This window comes from Diabrotica virgifera, chromosome 2 (assembly GCF_917563875.1).
Source record: "Diabrotica virgifera virgifera chromosome 2, PGI_DIABVI_V3a".
Taxonomy (NCBI): Eukaryota; Metazoa; Arthropoda; class Insecta; order Coleoptera; family Chrysomelidae; genus Diabrotica; species Diabrotica virgifera.
Genome location: NC_065444.1, coordinates 236,606,331 through 236,623,817, shown reverse-complemented (window position 1 = coordinate 236,623,817; position 17,487 = coordinate 236,606,331). Strand labels below are relative to the sequence as shown.

Genomic DNA, 17,487 nt, shown 5'->3' with positions numbered 1-17,487 from the left:
TAATTTTCGGTTTTTGTATTACATTTTTGTTATCTTTCTTAATTTTCTCAAAAAGAGATAGTTTATTTCATTTCTAAAGTAAAATAATTTAGTTCATTTTAAAGACTACATCCTAAGGTTAAAAAAAACACTTATAAAACTGTAATATATTTGTTCAAATTTGAGTAATACCGTCTTAAGGATATGGGTACATAATTCGCAAATATTTTACGTGTATCCCTACTTTTTCTGTCTTTACACGGCAAATTACCTGTAGTAAAATTCACACTGGTATGGATATGTAAACATTACTAGAATGTCATTCTACTTGAAAATGTCATCATTAATTTAAAGAGATGGTTTTTGAATGTTCTTGGATAACTGTTATTTTTATAATTGCAAATTATTAATTCAGTTAATAAATGTGATAATTTTTTCACTAACGATGTATTCAGTGATTGTAATAATTTATTTGTACAACAAAAACTAATACTCAATCGAGAAAAGAGGAAATGTGTTAAAGTGATTTTTTAATAATATATTGTTATGGAACGCTTACAATTTTGAACATCTTTAACAACAAAATACTTGGATCACAGAATATATTATCCGGATGTATCCTCTGCTTGGATTTTCCACAAATAATACACAATAAATAACTTTTTATTAAGTTCACGTCTTAAATCAATTATTTATCAAATACACTATATATCAATAATATTTAATCAATAACTCAAAATATTCCCGATGCAATGTCAAATATTTAAAATTGTCAGTGATTGTCAGTGTCTGACTGACAATATATGCTGACAATATTATATTCGGCTGAGTGCGTTGTAAGACAAAGATAGGTTTGGAAAATATTACCACGGCATTGTGTTCATTTTTTTCGAATCCTGAAAAACCAATAAATATTTTTGAAAAATTTAAACGCAGAATGAAAGGCTAAATTATTACCGAGGGCCAAAAGTCCCTTATAATAAATAAACAGTTTATTTTGAATGAGATATTTGAAATTAAAAATCACACTAAATTTTCTCTTAGTTTTTCACCCCTGTAACTTATTAAAATAAACATTATAGAAGTTCTCAGGGACTTTCGGCCCTCGCTAATAACGTAGTCTTTCATTCTGCGTTTAAATTTTTCAAAAATACTTATTAGTTTTCTCAGGATTCGAAAAAAATGAATCCCCATTTGAATAGCATTGCAGCCGAAAATACGTACCGATCCTCTTAAAGTGGTAGTAATTCTATAAAATTACGAAGATTTCAAAAATTACATTTTTTGGGACGTCATATCGTTTGAAATAAATTTTTGAGATTTTTTTTTAATGAAACATCATTTAGTAATATGCTTGAAAAGTAAGTTGTGCAAAACTGAGAGTTTTATAAGAAAAATTGTATTAGTTACACATTTTTAAATCATTTTTAAACAAAATTCATGTAAGGCTCAATTTCCGCCCACACCGTACTTATGCCCATACATTTTATTTATTTCTATTGTAACTATAAGATAGCTTAATTATTCATCTTTCATGTTCAATTTGTAAAATTTCATTTGATCCATTAGTTAAAGAATTACATTAAAATAACTTAGCCGTACGTTAGTTTACAGTGCGCCAATGTTTGTGAGAAGGGTGACTTTAGCGTTATAAATAAAAAATTATAGAAGATACAGATTTAATTTTAGAAAATTCTTTATATAAGGTTTTTTTTGTAAAATTTTCTGAATTTTTCAATGGTCAAGTCAGTTTTTTTTCTAAAATTTATATTTTCGGATGTATTTAAAAAAATATCTAATTTCGTAGTTAATTTGTTTAATAAAAAATGAAGCACCCACTTCTCGAGTAGAACTTTTTGCTATGGTGTTTATTAAACATTTCTTAATGAAATTACAAAAAGTTTATCTTGTTTGATTTTTCCGAAGTGAAAATCTATATGCACTCCACTATAAGGGACTCATAAATCTCATTATAAGACATTATAACAAGTTATTTTGATTCAAAACAAATTTTTGATAAAATTTTAGTGTAGAAAACGTTTAAATGCCCTTAAAAGGGCTACAAATATTAAAACAAAACGTTTTCGCTCTGTAACAAGAGCATCATCAGTGTTACCTAAAATAAGTATAACCGTATTAATTAAAGCAAAATGTTAAAGTTAAAATGATGACCAAGGTAAAAACAAAGTTTGGTTATACTTACAATAACATGGTGAGCCACTGAAAAATACTAAAGGTATTTTAAATAATACTAAGGTAAAAATACTAAGGTAAAAATACCTTTTAAAAATAGACTAAAAATGTCTTATATAAATGTATACATTGATCTCATGAGAACCATCAAAAATGATAATTCGTAATTGCTATCCAAAATCGCCGGCCGCTTCAAGCACTGTTTCGAAGAGAACGGTTCATTCTACATAAAAAGTGCTAATAAACATTTTCATTCAAAATTATCTCAGCTAAAGTTCTTGTTTAAAACATTGTTTTCTACGGTGTACAAAGTCTCGTTATATCGATGTGTTCCGTTCCACCCTCTTTACGAAGGGTGGTTTTAGGGGAAGTCCGAGGGTAGGAGTGACAAACTTTTTTGCACATTTTTGGGGTTCTAAATTTGACGTTCTCAGCAAAATTCAACGTGTTCGTATCATTTTTGGAGATCAAATCTCTGACAACTAAGTGTAAGACAAATTAAAGAAACATTTATTTGTTTTGCACTTAGTAACGTCTGTAAAGATCGTAATATCATCATCGAATCAAAATAACGGGGGAATAATTCTTCCAGCCGAGGAACTGAAGCAGTTTTCAGTCACAGCCAGTCTGTGGAATATTATTTTATACAGGGTGTCCAGAAACTCTACCGACAAACGAAGACAAGAGATTCCTTAGATAATTTTAAGACAATTTAACCAAATTCACTTAATCCGAAAATGCTTCCCAAGCGGAATGGGACGTTTCGATGCCGCCGGTTCATCGCCGGCCGTTTCGATGCCGCCGGTTCATCGCCAGTCCATTTCATCGCCGTCATATCTCGCATTTCCTAGAATTCCTAATTAATACTAAAAATAACTAATAATAGGGAACTTGCATAAATTTTTAAATTCGAAAAAAATGTTATAAATCACAACAGAACATAATTTAAAACATGTATCAAAGATAAAAAAGTTTTGTTTGTCTTTCGTTTGGTCCCTAAAGACGATTAAAAATTCAAATTAAAACAGGTGGTCCAAAATGCGTCGTGACGTCACTTGGTTTTACATGTACATTTTTCCAATAAAGTAAACAGAATTTTAAATTAGACGTTATAAACGTCAGTAGAAAATACATTTATGTGACGTTACAAGTGTTTTTGATCGTTAGACCTATTCATAGAAAATTTGTACTTTTACAAAATGGTTTTATTTTCAATAGTAAACCTTCGTTCCTTTCCTTCAAAAACAGTATAAAACTACAATTTTAACAAACTGGTATATATTATTACAATGATATACGATAAATGTCATTAGAATATAAATATTTTTGACTTATTCCACGACGATGATCTTGCCAAATACCCAAGTAGGTGGAGGCCAATAAACTAAAGAAGGAGAAGAAGAATATACCTAAATATAAGGTTGTGTATAGGTATACGCTAACGTGTACGCAAATAAAAAAGTTAGTGTCAGTGATTTCTTATTTTTTATTTGTATAGTGTTTGTTTTTAAATTAACTACGGAGTGTGGACAATTATTTAGTTCTTTTAATGAGTTTAAGAACATTTTAAAACAGTACGAAAAAGATAAGAGACTATAAATTAATATATATTTTTTTTAGTTATAAATGAAATAGTATTACCGTAAAAGATTAAAATATAAGGAAGACCTAAAGCTTTCACAATAATAATTAACTTGTTCTGAAGCTATTATCCTTGTGGCATTTTTGTAATCAACTATTCTAAATGAGAACTAAGCCACAATTTAACTAAAAAATTGATTTTATTAACGTTTCGACTTCTAAACCGGATGTCGTTGTCAAAATACAAAATATTATTAAATTAAACAAAAATGTTGTTGCTTAGTAAAAAAAATTTTCTAATAATTTATTTAATCTGACTAATTTTTGTATTTTGACAATGACATCCGATTTGGACGTCTAAACGTTAATAAAATATTTTTTTTAGTTAAATTGTGGCTTATTTTGCATATAGGGAACTTGCATAAATTTTTAAATTCGAAAAAAATGTTATAAATCACAACAGAACATAATTTAAAACATGTATCAAAGATAAAAAAAGTTTTGTTTGTCTTTCGTTTGGCCCCTAAAGACGATTAAAAATTCAAATTAAAACAGGTGGTCCAAAACGCATAGTGACGTCATATAGTTGTGCATGTACATTCTGCACCAACAAAGTAAACAAAATTGTATATAATTTTAAATTAGACACTATAAACGTCAGTAGAAAATACAGTTATGTAATGTCACAAGCGTTTTTGATCGTTTGAACTATTTTACATTGGCTAAGGGTTCTTCTAAACCAAGGCCAGAAAACAGAAAAAAATATATAGATTTTAAATTATCTTCTAAGTTTAAGCTGGGCGAATTATCCCGAGGGATATAACCCAATAAAGGAAGAAGAAGAAGAAGATCTTCTAAGTTATTATGAGGTTTTACCGCGTGAAAGTTTGGAAATATTATTTTTAAAGGAAACTGAATAATATTACGTAATAAAAAAATGTGTAAGTTCCCTCATAGGTTTGGCATTCGTTTTGACACTGACACTAAGTTTTATAAATATATTTGATAATTTCTATTTCTGATATATTTGAGTGTTTTTAAGATATATTTTTTAAAATGACCGAAGAGGGTTTTTGTAAAGGGCAGTCTGATAACTTACCTATAGTTGATATGTGTATGGTGGCTACATATTTTCAAAAGAGTGAAAATTTTTCCGTCGGAGAAGTTCGGGGAGTTAAAGCAGATAAGTAAGTACATACATTATGTATATTATACTCCCATTATACCTACTAATTTTATACTGTGATTTTATTCTGATTATTATTCTCATAAGTATTTAACGATAAAAATTAGTAGGTACACACTTCCTATTAAGTATAGTGATCAAAAAATGTCATTACAATATAAATATTTTCCCATATTTCGCGAAGATGCTGTGGCCAAATACCCAAGTAGGTGGAGGCCAATAAACTAAAGAAGAAGAAGAAGAATATACTTACATATAACCCTCCCACATCACTGATATAACCATATAAAAAACTAATGTAAAACTATGTGACGTCACGGGCCGTCTGAACTACTTTAAAATAAAGAAGACTTTAAATTTGTATTTCTAAGTTATTATGAGTTTTTGAAGCGGGAAATTTTGGAAATCTCATTTTTATACAAAACTGAACATTATTATGTAATAAAAAAAACATGTGCAAGTTCCCCATTCACTTACGTATAAAAATTATTTTAACAATATTTTGTACCTACATGTCATGTAAACTAAATACATATAATTATTTTGCTAACCTAAATATATACTTTTATATTATACATTGATTTATTACAATTAAGTTTGAAACATCTGAATAGTTCTGCTTCCCTTCCCTTAACAAATATGTTTCTATCAAACAAACACTAAACATATCAAAATAGCATGTACCAAAATATATAGTCACTGCGCAAGCTAAATAATGACGTCACTGGCTTGATGAAGTTTAATTCGCGTCTACCTAACTTTTTTATTTGCGTACACGTTATCGTGTACCTAGACACAGCGAAATATAACCATAATAAAAACTAATGCAAAACTATGTGACGTCACGGGCCGTTTGAACTACTTTATACCGCAGAAGACTTTAAATATGTATTTCTAAGTTATTACGAGTTTTTGAAGCGTGAAATTTTGGAAATCTCATTTTTAAACAAAACTGAACATTATTATCTAATAAAAAAAAAATGTGCAAGTTCCCTATTGTAACTGTCGAAAATTCGGAAATATATCAGATAGCGATTAATTGACTGGCGATGAATCGGCCGGCATCGGCATCGAACTGGCGGCATCGAAACGGCGGCGATGAAACATCCTAGACCCTTCCCAAGGGAGCTAGAGCTCTTTGAAGATGGCGTCTTGTAATTAGTTTTTCTTAAATACCTCCAGAACGCTTCTAGTTAGAAAAACGAAAATTGGTACGCATATTTATCTTCCAGAGATATATCGATTCCATTCATTGCGAATTTCTAGTGCCGGTAATAGGCGTCCGTTTTGGGTAGACCAACAGTTATTTTATCGCATAACTTTTTTGTCTTTAAATTTTAAGTATTTTTGACTTTGGATTATTAAATTGTGAGTTGTGAGGTATTCTAGCACTAAAAGATACTCTTTCTTTGAGTCGGTAGGACACACCGTTTTGTAGAAAAATTGATTTGAAAATTTTTCGTCTCTTGAGCTTGAAAAAAAATTGAAAAATTAAAAAAAAACGGTGTATTTTACCAACTTAAAGCAATAGTACCTTTTACTACTAGAATACCTCATAATTTAATAATCTAATGTCAAAAATGCTTAAAAATTAAAGACAAAGAAGTTATGCGATAAAATAACGGTTGACCTACCCAAAACCGACGCATATGATCGATACTAGAAATTCGCAACTAATGAAATTGATTCATCTCTGGGATATAATTAAACGTAGAAGTTTTCGTTTTTCTAAATACTTTTTTTTATTTTTTTTTTTAATTCAAAAAACGAAAAATTTTCAAATCGATTTTTCTAGAAAACGGTGTATCCTATCGACTTAAATTAAGAGTACTAGAATACCTTATAATTTAATAAACCAAAGTCAAAAATGCTTAAAACGTAAAGACAAAAAAGTTATGCGATAAAATAGCCGTTGTCCTATCCAAAACGGGCGCCTATGACCAGTCCTAGAAATTCGTAATGGATGAAACTGATTTATCTCTGGAAGATAAATATGTGTACCAATTTTCGATTTTCTAACTAGAAGCGTTCTGGAGGTACTTAAGAAAAACTAATTACAAGACGCCATCTTCAAAGCTCTAGCTCCCTTAGGAAGCATTTTCGGACTAGATAAATTTGGTTAAATTGTCTTAAAATTACCTGAGGAATCTCCTGTATTCGTTTGTCGGTAGAGTTTCTGAACACCCTGTATAAAAAAAATGTGTGTGTACTTTGTACGCACGTTAGAAGTTATACTTCTATTATATGATTTCAACGAAATTAATATACTTTAAACAGTTTATTTATATTTTATTTAAATATTAAACTAATTTTAATACTTACTACTTTTCAAAAAATTTTATTAAAACAGTACCAAAAATTAAAAAAATAAAAGAATAAAACACACGCAAACACATTGAAAAATGCCACAAATGATTTCTGAACAATAATTGTCGGAAAAAAATTTAACTAAATACGTATTTTCTGAAAAAAAAATTATATAATAAATATACTTACAATCATAAAATGTATAAAGAAACAAAAAATAAAAGTTTCTATTGGGGTTCGAACCCGCTTATGTTTGCGCAGTTAGTATTGGAATTCATTCATCTTACACTTCTACCCACGGAGACACATGCATTATGTGGGAAGATCGACGAACTAAACGGTTTAAACTTTTGACAGTTCTGAATTTAACCAAATTATTTTGATTTTTGTATAATATTGAAATATTGAAATATTAAAATAAAACAAAATATAGTAGACAAGGCGAAAACGGCGGGTTCTTTGGAGAAAATATTCTCATGAGATTTTTTTGCATAATCACATTCGTGAGACATTCCAGAATAAGATTCAAGAAGTCGCCCACGCGAAAAGCGGTCCAAATTTTTTATAACATTTTTTTTAATCAAATTGCAAAAATCAATATTTTTGGCCGGAACAAATTTGTTTAGGTTTTTTGGACCATTCTGGATAAAAAAGGTCTCTTATAATTTTTCTCTAAAGTTATTCGTTTTCGAGGTAAAAGCATTTTAAAATTGAAAAAAACGAAAAATGGCAATTTTTAAGGCTTTATAACTCGGTTAAAGGTTATTACTATGAAAGTCAGAAAGTAACTAAATCAAAGTTTAAAGTCCCCTCCCCCTACAAAATCCTGAAGAAATTGTTGTCATTATTTGACTACTAAGCTGTTATTTTTAAGTAAAAATAATGGACGCCATGCACGTATTAGGCGGCCGTCCATGATGAGTGCGAAAGAGATGCCATTCAGGCAGTCCAATGGCGCATCTCACTCGCACTCACATTTACAGCCACGTCAATACGATCTTACCACTCATTATTAATAATTAAAAATAATAGCTTAGTAATAAATTAATGACAAAAATTTCTTCAGGATTATGAAGGGGGGCTTTAAAGATTTAGTCACTTTCTGACTTTCATAATAATCATTTTTAACCGAGTTATTAAGTCTTAAAAATGGCTATTTTCGCGTTTTTCAAATTTTAAATTGCTTATAACTCGAACACGATCAACTTTAGAGAAAAAATATAAGAGACCTTTTCTGTCCGTAATGGTCCGAAAAAGCCAAAAAAAATTTCTCCCGGTCGAAAATATGAAGTTTTGCAATTTGATTAAAAAAAATTGTTAAAAAAAATGGACCACTTTTCGCGTGATCGACTTCTTGAACCTTATTCTGGGGTGTCTCACGAATGTGATTATGCAAAAAAATCTCATGGGAATATTTTTTCCAACGAACCCGCCGTTTTCGCCGTGTCTATAGAGTAAGAAAACAATATATTAGGTGAATATTGACAGAAATTTTGATGGTAATCAAATTATGTAAATCAAAGCATTACATGCTATTTTGATAGGTTCTTAAATTTTCCAAATAGGTAGGTACCTATGTAATTTTATTAGGATACTGAAACATTTACAATTATTACGTACCTGTCGCTTTTAAAAACTATTTAAAAAGTCACTATAATTATAAACTTGCTTTTTTCTTTGGCATCACAACAATAAAAATTAATATACACAACATTTGTTGATCCATAATCTCCAACAATTATTGACAGATGATTTTAACACCCAATACGATCCCGTATAACGTTTGAGCGACTAAATATACTGTCATATACAGGGTGTCCCGAAAAGATTGGTCATAAATTATACCACAGATTCTGGGGTCAAAAATAGGTTGCTTCAACCTAACTTACCTTAGTACAAATGTGCACATAAAAAAGTTATAGCCCTTTGAAGTTACAAAATGAAAATCAAATTTTTCCAATATATCGAAAACTATCAGACACATTTTATTGGAAATATACGTGTGACATTCTTATGGTAGGAGGATCTTTAAAAAAAATTATAGTCAAATTTGTGCACCCCATAAAAATTTTATGGGGTTTTGTTCCCTTAAAGCCCCCTAACTTTTGTGTACGTTCCAATTAAATTATTATTGTGCTACCATTAGTTAAACACATTGTTTTTAAAACTTTTTTGCCTCTTAGTACTTTCTCGAAAACCCAGTTTTTATCGAGATATTTTGAATATTTGTCAAATCCACCACATATTTGTATATGGAGATGTACGATTATAGAGATAGAGAGGTAATACTATGAAAATAATATTTTATAATGTTACTTAACCATATAAAAATATGTGGTGGATTTGACAAATATTCAAAATATCTCGATAAAAACTGCCTTTTTGAGAAAGTACTAAGAGGCAAAAAAGTTTTAAAAACAATGTGTTTAACTAATGGTAGCACAATAATAATTTAACTGGAACGTACACAAAAGTTAGGGGGGGTTTAAGGAACAAAACCCCCATAAAATTTTTATGGGATGCACAAATTTCTTTCTTTTTTTCAAACTTTTTTTATGTGCACATTTGTACTAAGGTAAATTAGGTTCAATCAACTTATTTTTGACCCCAGAATGTCTGGTATAATTTATGACCAATCTTTTCGGGACACCCTGTATAACGATAATTGACTAATATACTGTCGGTGTGCGCATGCGCCAGGGAATATAAAAATTCACCCTCGTGCCTAAAGAAGTATAACTTCAAAAAGCAAACATTTGAATTAAAATCTTATTTATTGTTTCAGGCAAGGAGCTATCGGAGTGAATACAGCAAGACAATTAGCTAGTCATGGTGTACAAACTATAGTATTCACAGTTTCGATGGACGCACCAATAATTAAAAAAGAACTGTCACTTTACATGCTAACCAAAAATCGCGTACTTAACAACGTCTCAGATTTACCTCCTATTTCAGATCTGATAATAGTAGCTCTTTGTGAAGATGCTGACAATCCTAAACACTATCCATTACTGTCTGATTGGGTAAACAAGAATAAAGCACCTGTTTTGGCTTTGGACCCACCTCCAGTGGGAACACCAGGAATTACTCCGAAATGTTCGTTGTTGCCAGTACTGCCACTACCTCATTCTTCGAATAACGGCAAATTATATTTATGTAACCTGGGATTTCCCGTGGATATTTTCAATGAAGTAGGAATCAAGTACAAATCACCATTCGGCCCAAAATTTGTTATTCCTTTACATCCTAAAGATGATTGAACATTTTTATGTTAGAATAATTTAAGGATTTATTGATCCCTTTTTATATTTACACTTGATCCCTGTTTCTTCCAATTTATTATTTTTATTAAATTTGACTACGCTTTTGAAAGGTGGAACAAGAGTGATCATATTGTGCAGAATATTAAATATAAATTTCAACTGTGGCATTTTTATTTACATTTTCATAAATTTATTTTTAAAATCAGAAAAATTATTGGAAATGTTGCATGAAAAAATTGTAGTTGTAGCCGAACGCTCCAGACAGACAATAAAACGAACAAAGAAATCAGAAAACATATAAATACTAAAAGATAATACGACACACAAGCATAGGCGTAACCAGGGGGTGGTTTTGGGTGTTATAACCCCCCTTTTGGATGTACTTTGAGCTCTATACGCTTAACACCATTATCCCCCTTAGGATGTAACTCCCCCTTAGGATCATCCTGGGTTACACCTCTGCACACAAGAAGTACGAAAAAGGATCGAATAGTGGACTAAACTAAGAACCAGGGATATTAGACCTGGAAGAAAAGCGGGAAATCATAATAGAAGCAGTATTAAATACGAGCAAATAAACTTCAATTAGGCTAATAAAAAACGCAAAACAAAAGAGTGGTATGATGAGAAATGCCAAAACGTAGCAGAAGCAATTAGAAAAATAACAATAAAAATATTTAACAAATAATGGTGACAGTAGCAGACAAGAATACAGAGAATTGTAAAGAGAATAAATGATTCGAAGATAATTAAAACAAACTCAAAGAGAAGAAAAATTCAAGAAAAAATAGAAATAAGATCCTTTTACAAGGAAACAAGAAAAATGGAAAGAGGATATCAAAAAATAAACCATGCTTGAAAATATGAAGGGATACAAATAAATGAACCAGGAGAAATAATGAGAAATTGATAAACTTACTTTGCACAACTGTTAAACAAAACGAAGAAGAAAGGGAAACAATCCATGAAATTGAAGATAACCATATTCGCCGTGTGCAAGTACTTGGAGGGGATACGAGAAACGATCGTGCGCGAATAGCGGAGAAATCTTGCAACTTTCTTAAATAATTCATTGTCAAATTGACGTATATTTCATATCTACTGTCAATGATGAAGAAAACTTATATGTTGCTCCACAATATTGATATATGCAATTATATAAAAGTAAATTTAATTAATTGTATTTTGCTTGTAGTAGTGCATTTTAATAATTAATTTTATTTATTACATAAAATTGTTTACCTTTTAATAACATAACCTTAATATTACTTTTTCTTCTTATAATTTTTTTTGACTATGGCCTTGAACAATTGTCCAGTAACCAGGACCAATATGATTGGCCAATATAATTAAAAGTGCGAAAAATGTTGCCGGGCTATGAAACCAGGTGTCGCTTTTTCGAACTTGTACGGTCCCTAGAGTACCTAGAAACGGTACCTTGCACGGTAATTCCTAGACAGAAGCAAATAGAAAATGAAATAAAGGCACTAAAAACAATAAAAGTCCAGGAGTAACAGAAATATCGGCGAAAATGATAAACACAGGAAAGTAAGGGCTACATAAAGAGATGCATATGATAAAAAGCATATGGGAAACAGAAAAATGCCAAGAGACTGCGCCAAAGCATGCAAGGATATGCCCAATACACAGAAAAGGTCACAAAATGAGATTTGAAGTTATAGACATCGCGTTGTAATAGAAAGTAGTTTGCAAAATATTGTCACAATTCATAAAGAAAATCAAATCCCGGAAAATATATCAGGCAGGATTTAGAAGACATTGGCCGACAAGAGACCAATACCAGACTATATTTGTACCATACCATATTTGTACTACAAGAAAACAGCAGTATATGTCCTGTTGTCGACTTTAAGCAGGCCTACAATTAATTTATTCTGTTTGATTGAGTAAATAAGAAAAAAGGTCCTGATTTGGCTTTGGATCCACCTCCAGTGGGAACACCAGAAATTACTCCGAAATGTTCGTTGTTGCCAGTACTGCCACTACCTCATTCTTCGAATAACGACAGATTATATTTATGTAACCTGGGATTCCCCGTGGATATTTTCAATCAAGTAGGGATACGTATAAATCACCATTCGGCCCAAAATTCTTTATTCCTTTACATCCTAAAGATGATTGAACATTTTTATGTTAAAATAATTTAAGGATTTGTTGATCCCTTTTTATATTTACACTTGATCCCTGTTTCTTCCAATTTATTATTTTTATTAAATTTGACTACGCTTTTGACAGGTGGAACAAGAGTGATCATATTGTGCAGAATATTAAATATAAATTTCAACTGTGGCATTTTTATTTACATTTTCATAAATTTATTTTTAAAACTACAAAAATTATTGGAATTCTTGCATGAAAAAATTTTAGTTAATAGCCAAAAACCGAGAAAGACAATTAAAGGAACAAAGAAATTAGAAAACAATTTAACACAGAAATACTAAAAAACAATACCTACGGCACAGAAGAAGTAACGAGTAACCAGCAGACTAAACAAACTACCAGAAGCATAAAACCCTGAAGAAAAGTGGGAAATCATAAAGAAGTTTTAAATACGAGTAAAGAAACCTTGATGAAAGCTAATAGAAAACACAAAACAAAATAATGGTACCTACTAATTAGCAATGCCAAAAAGTAGCAGAAGCAATTAGAAAAATAAGAATAAAATATTAATTTAACAAATAATCGTGACAGTGCAGCCAAGAATACACAGAATTCACAAGAATATTCACAGAATACACAAAAACAAAAGAGAAAATACAACGAAAACCAACTCCAAAGAGATAGAAAAACTTACAAAAGTAGGAAATAAGATCCTTTTACCAGGAATGCAGAAAAATGGAAAGGGGATATCAGAAAAATAATCCATACACAAAAAATAAAGGGATACTTAATAAAATGAACCAGGGAAATAATGAGAAATTATTACCTACACAACTTTGTACAAAAACGAAGAAGAAATGGAAACAATCTATAATTGAAGATGATCATGTGGTAGGAATACCTACAAAAGAGGAAATAGAAAATGAGATAAGGGCGCGAAAAATTAATAAAAGACCAGGAGTAACAGAAATATCGACGAAAATGATGAAAACAGAAGGGAAAAGGCTACATAAAAAATACATAACCTTATAAAAAGCATATTGGAAACAGAAGAAATGCCAAGAGAGTGCGCCAAAGCAAGGATATGCCCAATATGAAGGTCACAAAATGAGATGTGAAGTTATAGACATCGCGTTGCTTAAGTCCTTTTCATGAGCATTTTTTAGTGCGTCACAAATGATAGAAAAAAACGTAAGTCCGTGATAATACACATTTATGACATTTATTCTAACATGACATTTTAGTTAAATCTGACAGTTGTCATATTTTATGTGCAATTTGGCATTAAAACAAATCAATTGTGTTTATTGCATTTATAAAATGGTATTTTCTTTGATTTGTATAGTCTTATAAATTGTGCAGATTATATTCGTAAGTAGGTATACCTATTATATAATTCGTAAATAATTTTTTTCGATTATAGCGCCATCTATCGACAAGTAGAATAAATGTTATAAATGTCTGTAATCACAGACGTGCCTTTTTTCTGTCACATGCAATTTAATGCGTTAGAAAGAAATCGAAAAGCTGTGACGCACTGAAAAAATGCTGACAGTTGTCACATTTTATTTTCAATTTGGAATAAAAACAAATCAAATGTGTTTCTTGCATTTATAAAATGGTATTTTCTGTGATTTGTATAGTCTTATAAATTGTGCAGATTATATTCGTAAGTAGGTATACCCTTCTTCTTCTTCAGGTGCCATCTCCGCTACGGAGGTTGGCAATCATCATAGCTATTTTAATTTTTGAGGCAGTAGCTCTAAATAGTTGTTTTGAGCTGCATCCAAACCATTCTCTCAGGTTCTTCAGCCATGAAATTCGTCTTCTGCCGATGCTTCTTCTGCCATCTATCTTTCCCTGCATTATGAGTCGCAGGATGCCATACTTCTCGCCCCGCATCACATGTCCGAGGTACTGTAGTTTTCTTTCTTTAATTGTCAGTTCAACTTCCTTCTCTTTACCTATTCTTCTCAGTACTTCATTGTTCGTAACTCTATCTACCCAGGAAACCCTCATAATTCTTCTATACGTCCACATTTCAAAGGCGTTAAGTCGTCTCATTGTCTCATTGTCGTCTCATAGGTATACCCATGATACTATAAATAACAAGATAATATATTGCACATCCGGAAGTCGTGACGTAACTGGAGACCGGCAAGTTCGTAATGGTTCGTAATCATTCGTAATGTCCGATTACTTTGAATTGTTCGCGGTTGTATTTTATATTTTATCTTTGACAGTTATTTTTACTGGAATCTCGACACTAAATTCTTTTCGAATACATTGAAGTTTAATGTTATTTTGCTAATTGAATAATTTCATCACATAATGCATACAAATCCCATTTAACTTTAACAAGAATTCAAATTCAACTTCCGGTCTCCAGTTACGTAATCAATGCGCGAACTCGGACGTATTTGAGCTACGGGAAAATACTATCTCTTTATTTATAGTATCATGGGTATACCCGGTATACCTATTATATAATTCGTAAACAATTTTTTTCGATTATAGCGCCATCTATCGACAACTAGAATAAATGTTATAAATGTCTGTAATCACAGACGTGCCTTTTTTTCTGTCACATGCAATTTAATGCGTTAGAAAGAAATCGAAAAACTATGACGCACTGAAGAAATGCTCACGGAAAGGACTCTATAGAAGTATTTTACAAAATCTTGTCACAAATCATAGAAAATCAAATCACGCAAAATATATCAGGTAGAATTTAGAAGACCTTGGGTGCATTCAGCAGACGCAATCGCTAACTAATCGATTAGTAATCGATTTGTGATTTATATGCTGAATGTCACAATTTATGTGGCATTCAGCAGAAAATCACTAATCGATTAGTTAGCGATTGTGTCTGCTGAATGCACCCATTGGTCGACAACAGACCAAATAATATATGCAGAAAATATAGTGGATACGAAAAACGAAAACTTTTGCATGTGATGTCACAGACTTCTGACGTCAGAGACATTGTAGCGAGCCTTGTTGACAACAAACTTGTGCTGGCAGCACTGCCAAAATATGCCGAAGCGAAGTTTACCGAATAGTTCGAATATTTTCTGCAATGTTGCCTAAGATACTAACTTATCAAGACATCTACAGATTGTTAATATGTTTACAAGAGGTCCATGGGGAAAGTAGGTTTTTATTATAAATGGTCTATTAATTGACGTATGAAAAATAACTAAACTATAATTTGTATACAAGATATGCTAGCACCTTTTTTTATTAAATCTGACTATATATCAATATTCCATATTCCATTAGGTGCCATTGGTATTTAAAAATAAATTGATTGTTGTTTATTATTAAACCAAGTTGTAATTTGAATTTTAATTTCAATACTTCAAATATATTTTTGGATATTAAAATAAAAAACCACAGAATAGGCTGTTTTTAAAAATTGTTTTTGGATCATTTAACTCAGAAACTACTGATTTTTAGTACGTAGATCGTGGCACCACTGCTCAAAAATGAACGTTTTATAAAATTCAACCAATGAGGAAGTCAAATTTAACTTCAAAGTTAGGGTAGAGGATTTTTTTGTTCCAAACAAAGTAAAAATGTGGTTAAAGTTACATAGTGCGTTAATATATTTTAGTGGAAAAGAACTAGAATTCGATAGTGGTACATTTTTAGTTATTAGTTCATAGAAAGCCACGAATTTTCTGTTGTGTTTCTGTCCTAATCAAAAAGTCGCTTGCCAAAATGGACGAAGTTGGAGCTCCCAAGATCATTCATAACCAGGGTTCAGTGTGCAGCGATTCAAACGGTGATGATGTCTCAAGAAACGACGGTAGGTTTCACACTACTAGAAAATCTATCCCTAATAATTTAACTTGTGTATATTATTAGTTATAAGTTAGGTTATGTTGACTACTTCAAGGTTAATATGACCAAAAAGTTCACATGACTATTTTTTCCTTTAATTTAATGTTTCCCTTCTATTTTCTAGTGTCTTCTCAATCGAATTTAAGACTGTGCCTGGTCGGTAGTGTAGCTAGTGATTCGGATGTTTACAATGTAGCTCAATCTTTTGCTCTTCCTATTGTGACTTCAAAAGATGGACAAGAGTATACTCAGGATGATAGCTGTACCACCATATATGTAGTCAAAGAATTTGATGGAGATGTCTTTAATGTATTATTCAAGTATGTATCTTTTTATATTAACATCACTTCACGATGTAAATACTAAATAGTGATACAGTTGAACGCGCTTATGAGAATACCGCTTAAAAGAATATCCCAGTTTAAGGAATAGAAATTTGAGGTCCCGAAACGATTTTACTAGCCACCAATGATCGGTTATTAGAATATCTCGGTTATAGGAATTCTTTTACTTGGCACGAAGGCTATTCCAATAAGTGGGTTCGACTGTACTAGTTTATAATCTAGCATTTAGCTGTATATTTACTTGGAATGTTTTGGTATTACAATGCAACCTCAATAAGTCGGATTAATCAGGACCACAGCCGATCTGGGTTATCGAAAATCCGGGTTAGCCGGAGAATATGGTAAAAATTAATAAAATATGGTGTACTTACAAATAAACTCCATTATAGTTGCAAAAACATGAAATACATATGCAGAATACAACTAAATTACGTACAGTTGTATACAGTATTGTTCATTTCTTGGAAAAAAACTCAGTCAAACTGAAGAAATGTTTGTGTTGTCTGGTGAAAAGCAGTCTGGGTTAACCGGACTTCCGGGTTCATGGAGGCCGACTTTTCGGGGTTCCACTGTATTTTATATTCATTTATATGCACAACAGGCCTTTAACACCTAGGGCATTTTTATAAAAAACTAATCATAAGATCAACTAGTTACACTTATTTAA

The 17,487-nt window shown here is 31.1% G+C and overlaps 2 protein-coding genes across 4 annotated transcripts in view; both read left to right on the top strand.

Annotated features, from left to right (window-relative positions):
- The window catches only part of LOC126880492 (enhancer of mRNA-decapping protein 3), a 37,609-nt gene extending 26,941 nt beyond the window's left edge, over positions 1-10,668 (top strand). The window contains exon 5 of the mRNA XM_050644371.1: positions 10,032-10,668. Coding sequence (XP_050500328.1) covers positions 10,032-10,506 — 475 coding nt within the window. The 3' untranslated portion in view covers positions 10,507-10,668. The remainder of the gene's footprint in view (positions 1-10,031) is intronic.
- A 5,462-nt stretch (positions 10,669-16,130) lies between these two features.
- Positions 16,131-17,487, top strand: part of LOC126880490 (protein ECT2) — a 125,074-nt gene continuing 123,717 nt past the window's right edge. Inside the window, exons 1-2 of one of the 3 annotated variants that reach the window (XM_050644368.1) lie at positions 16,131-16,441; positions 16,601-16,796. In XM_050644368.1, coding sequence (XP_050500325.1) covers positions 16,354-16,441; positions 16,601-16,796 — 284 coding nt within the window. In that variant the 5' untranslated portion in view covers positions 16,131-16,353. The remainder of the gene's footprint in view (positions 16,442-16,600; positions 16,797-17,487) is intronic. The other 2 variants (XM_050644367.1, XM_050644369.1) reach the window with 2 other exon arrangements.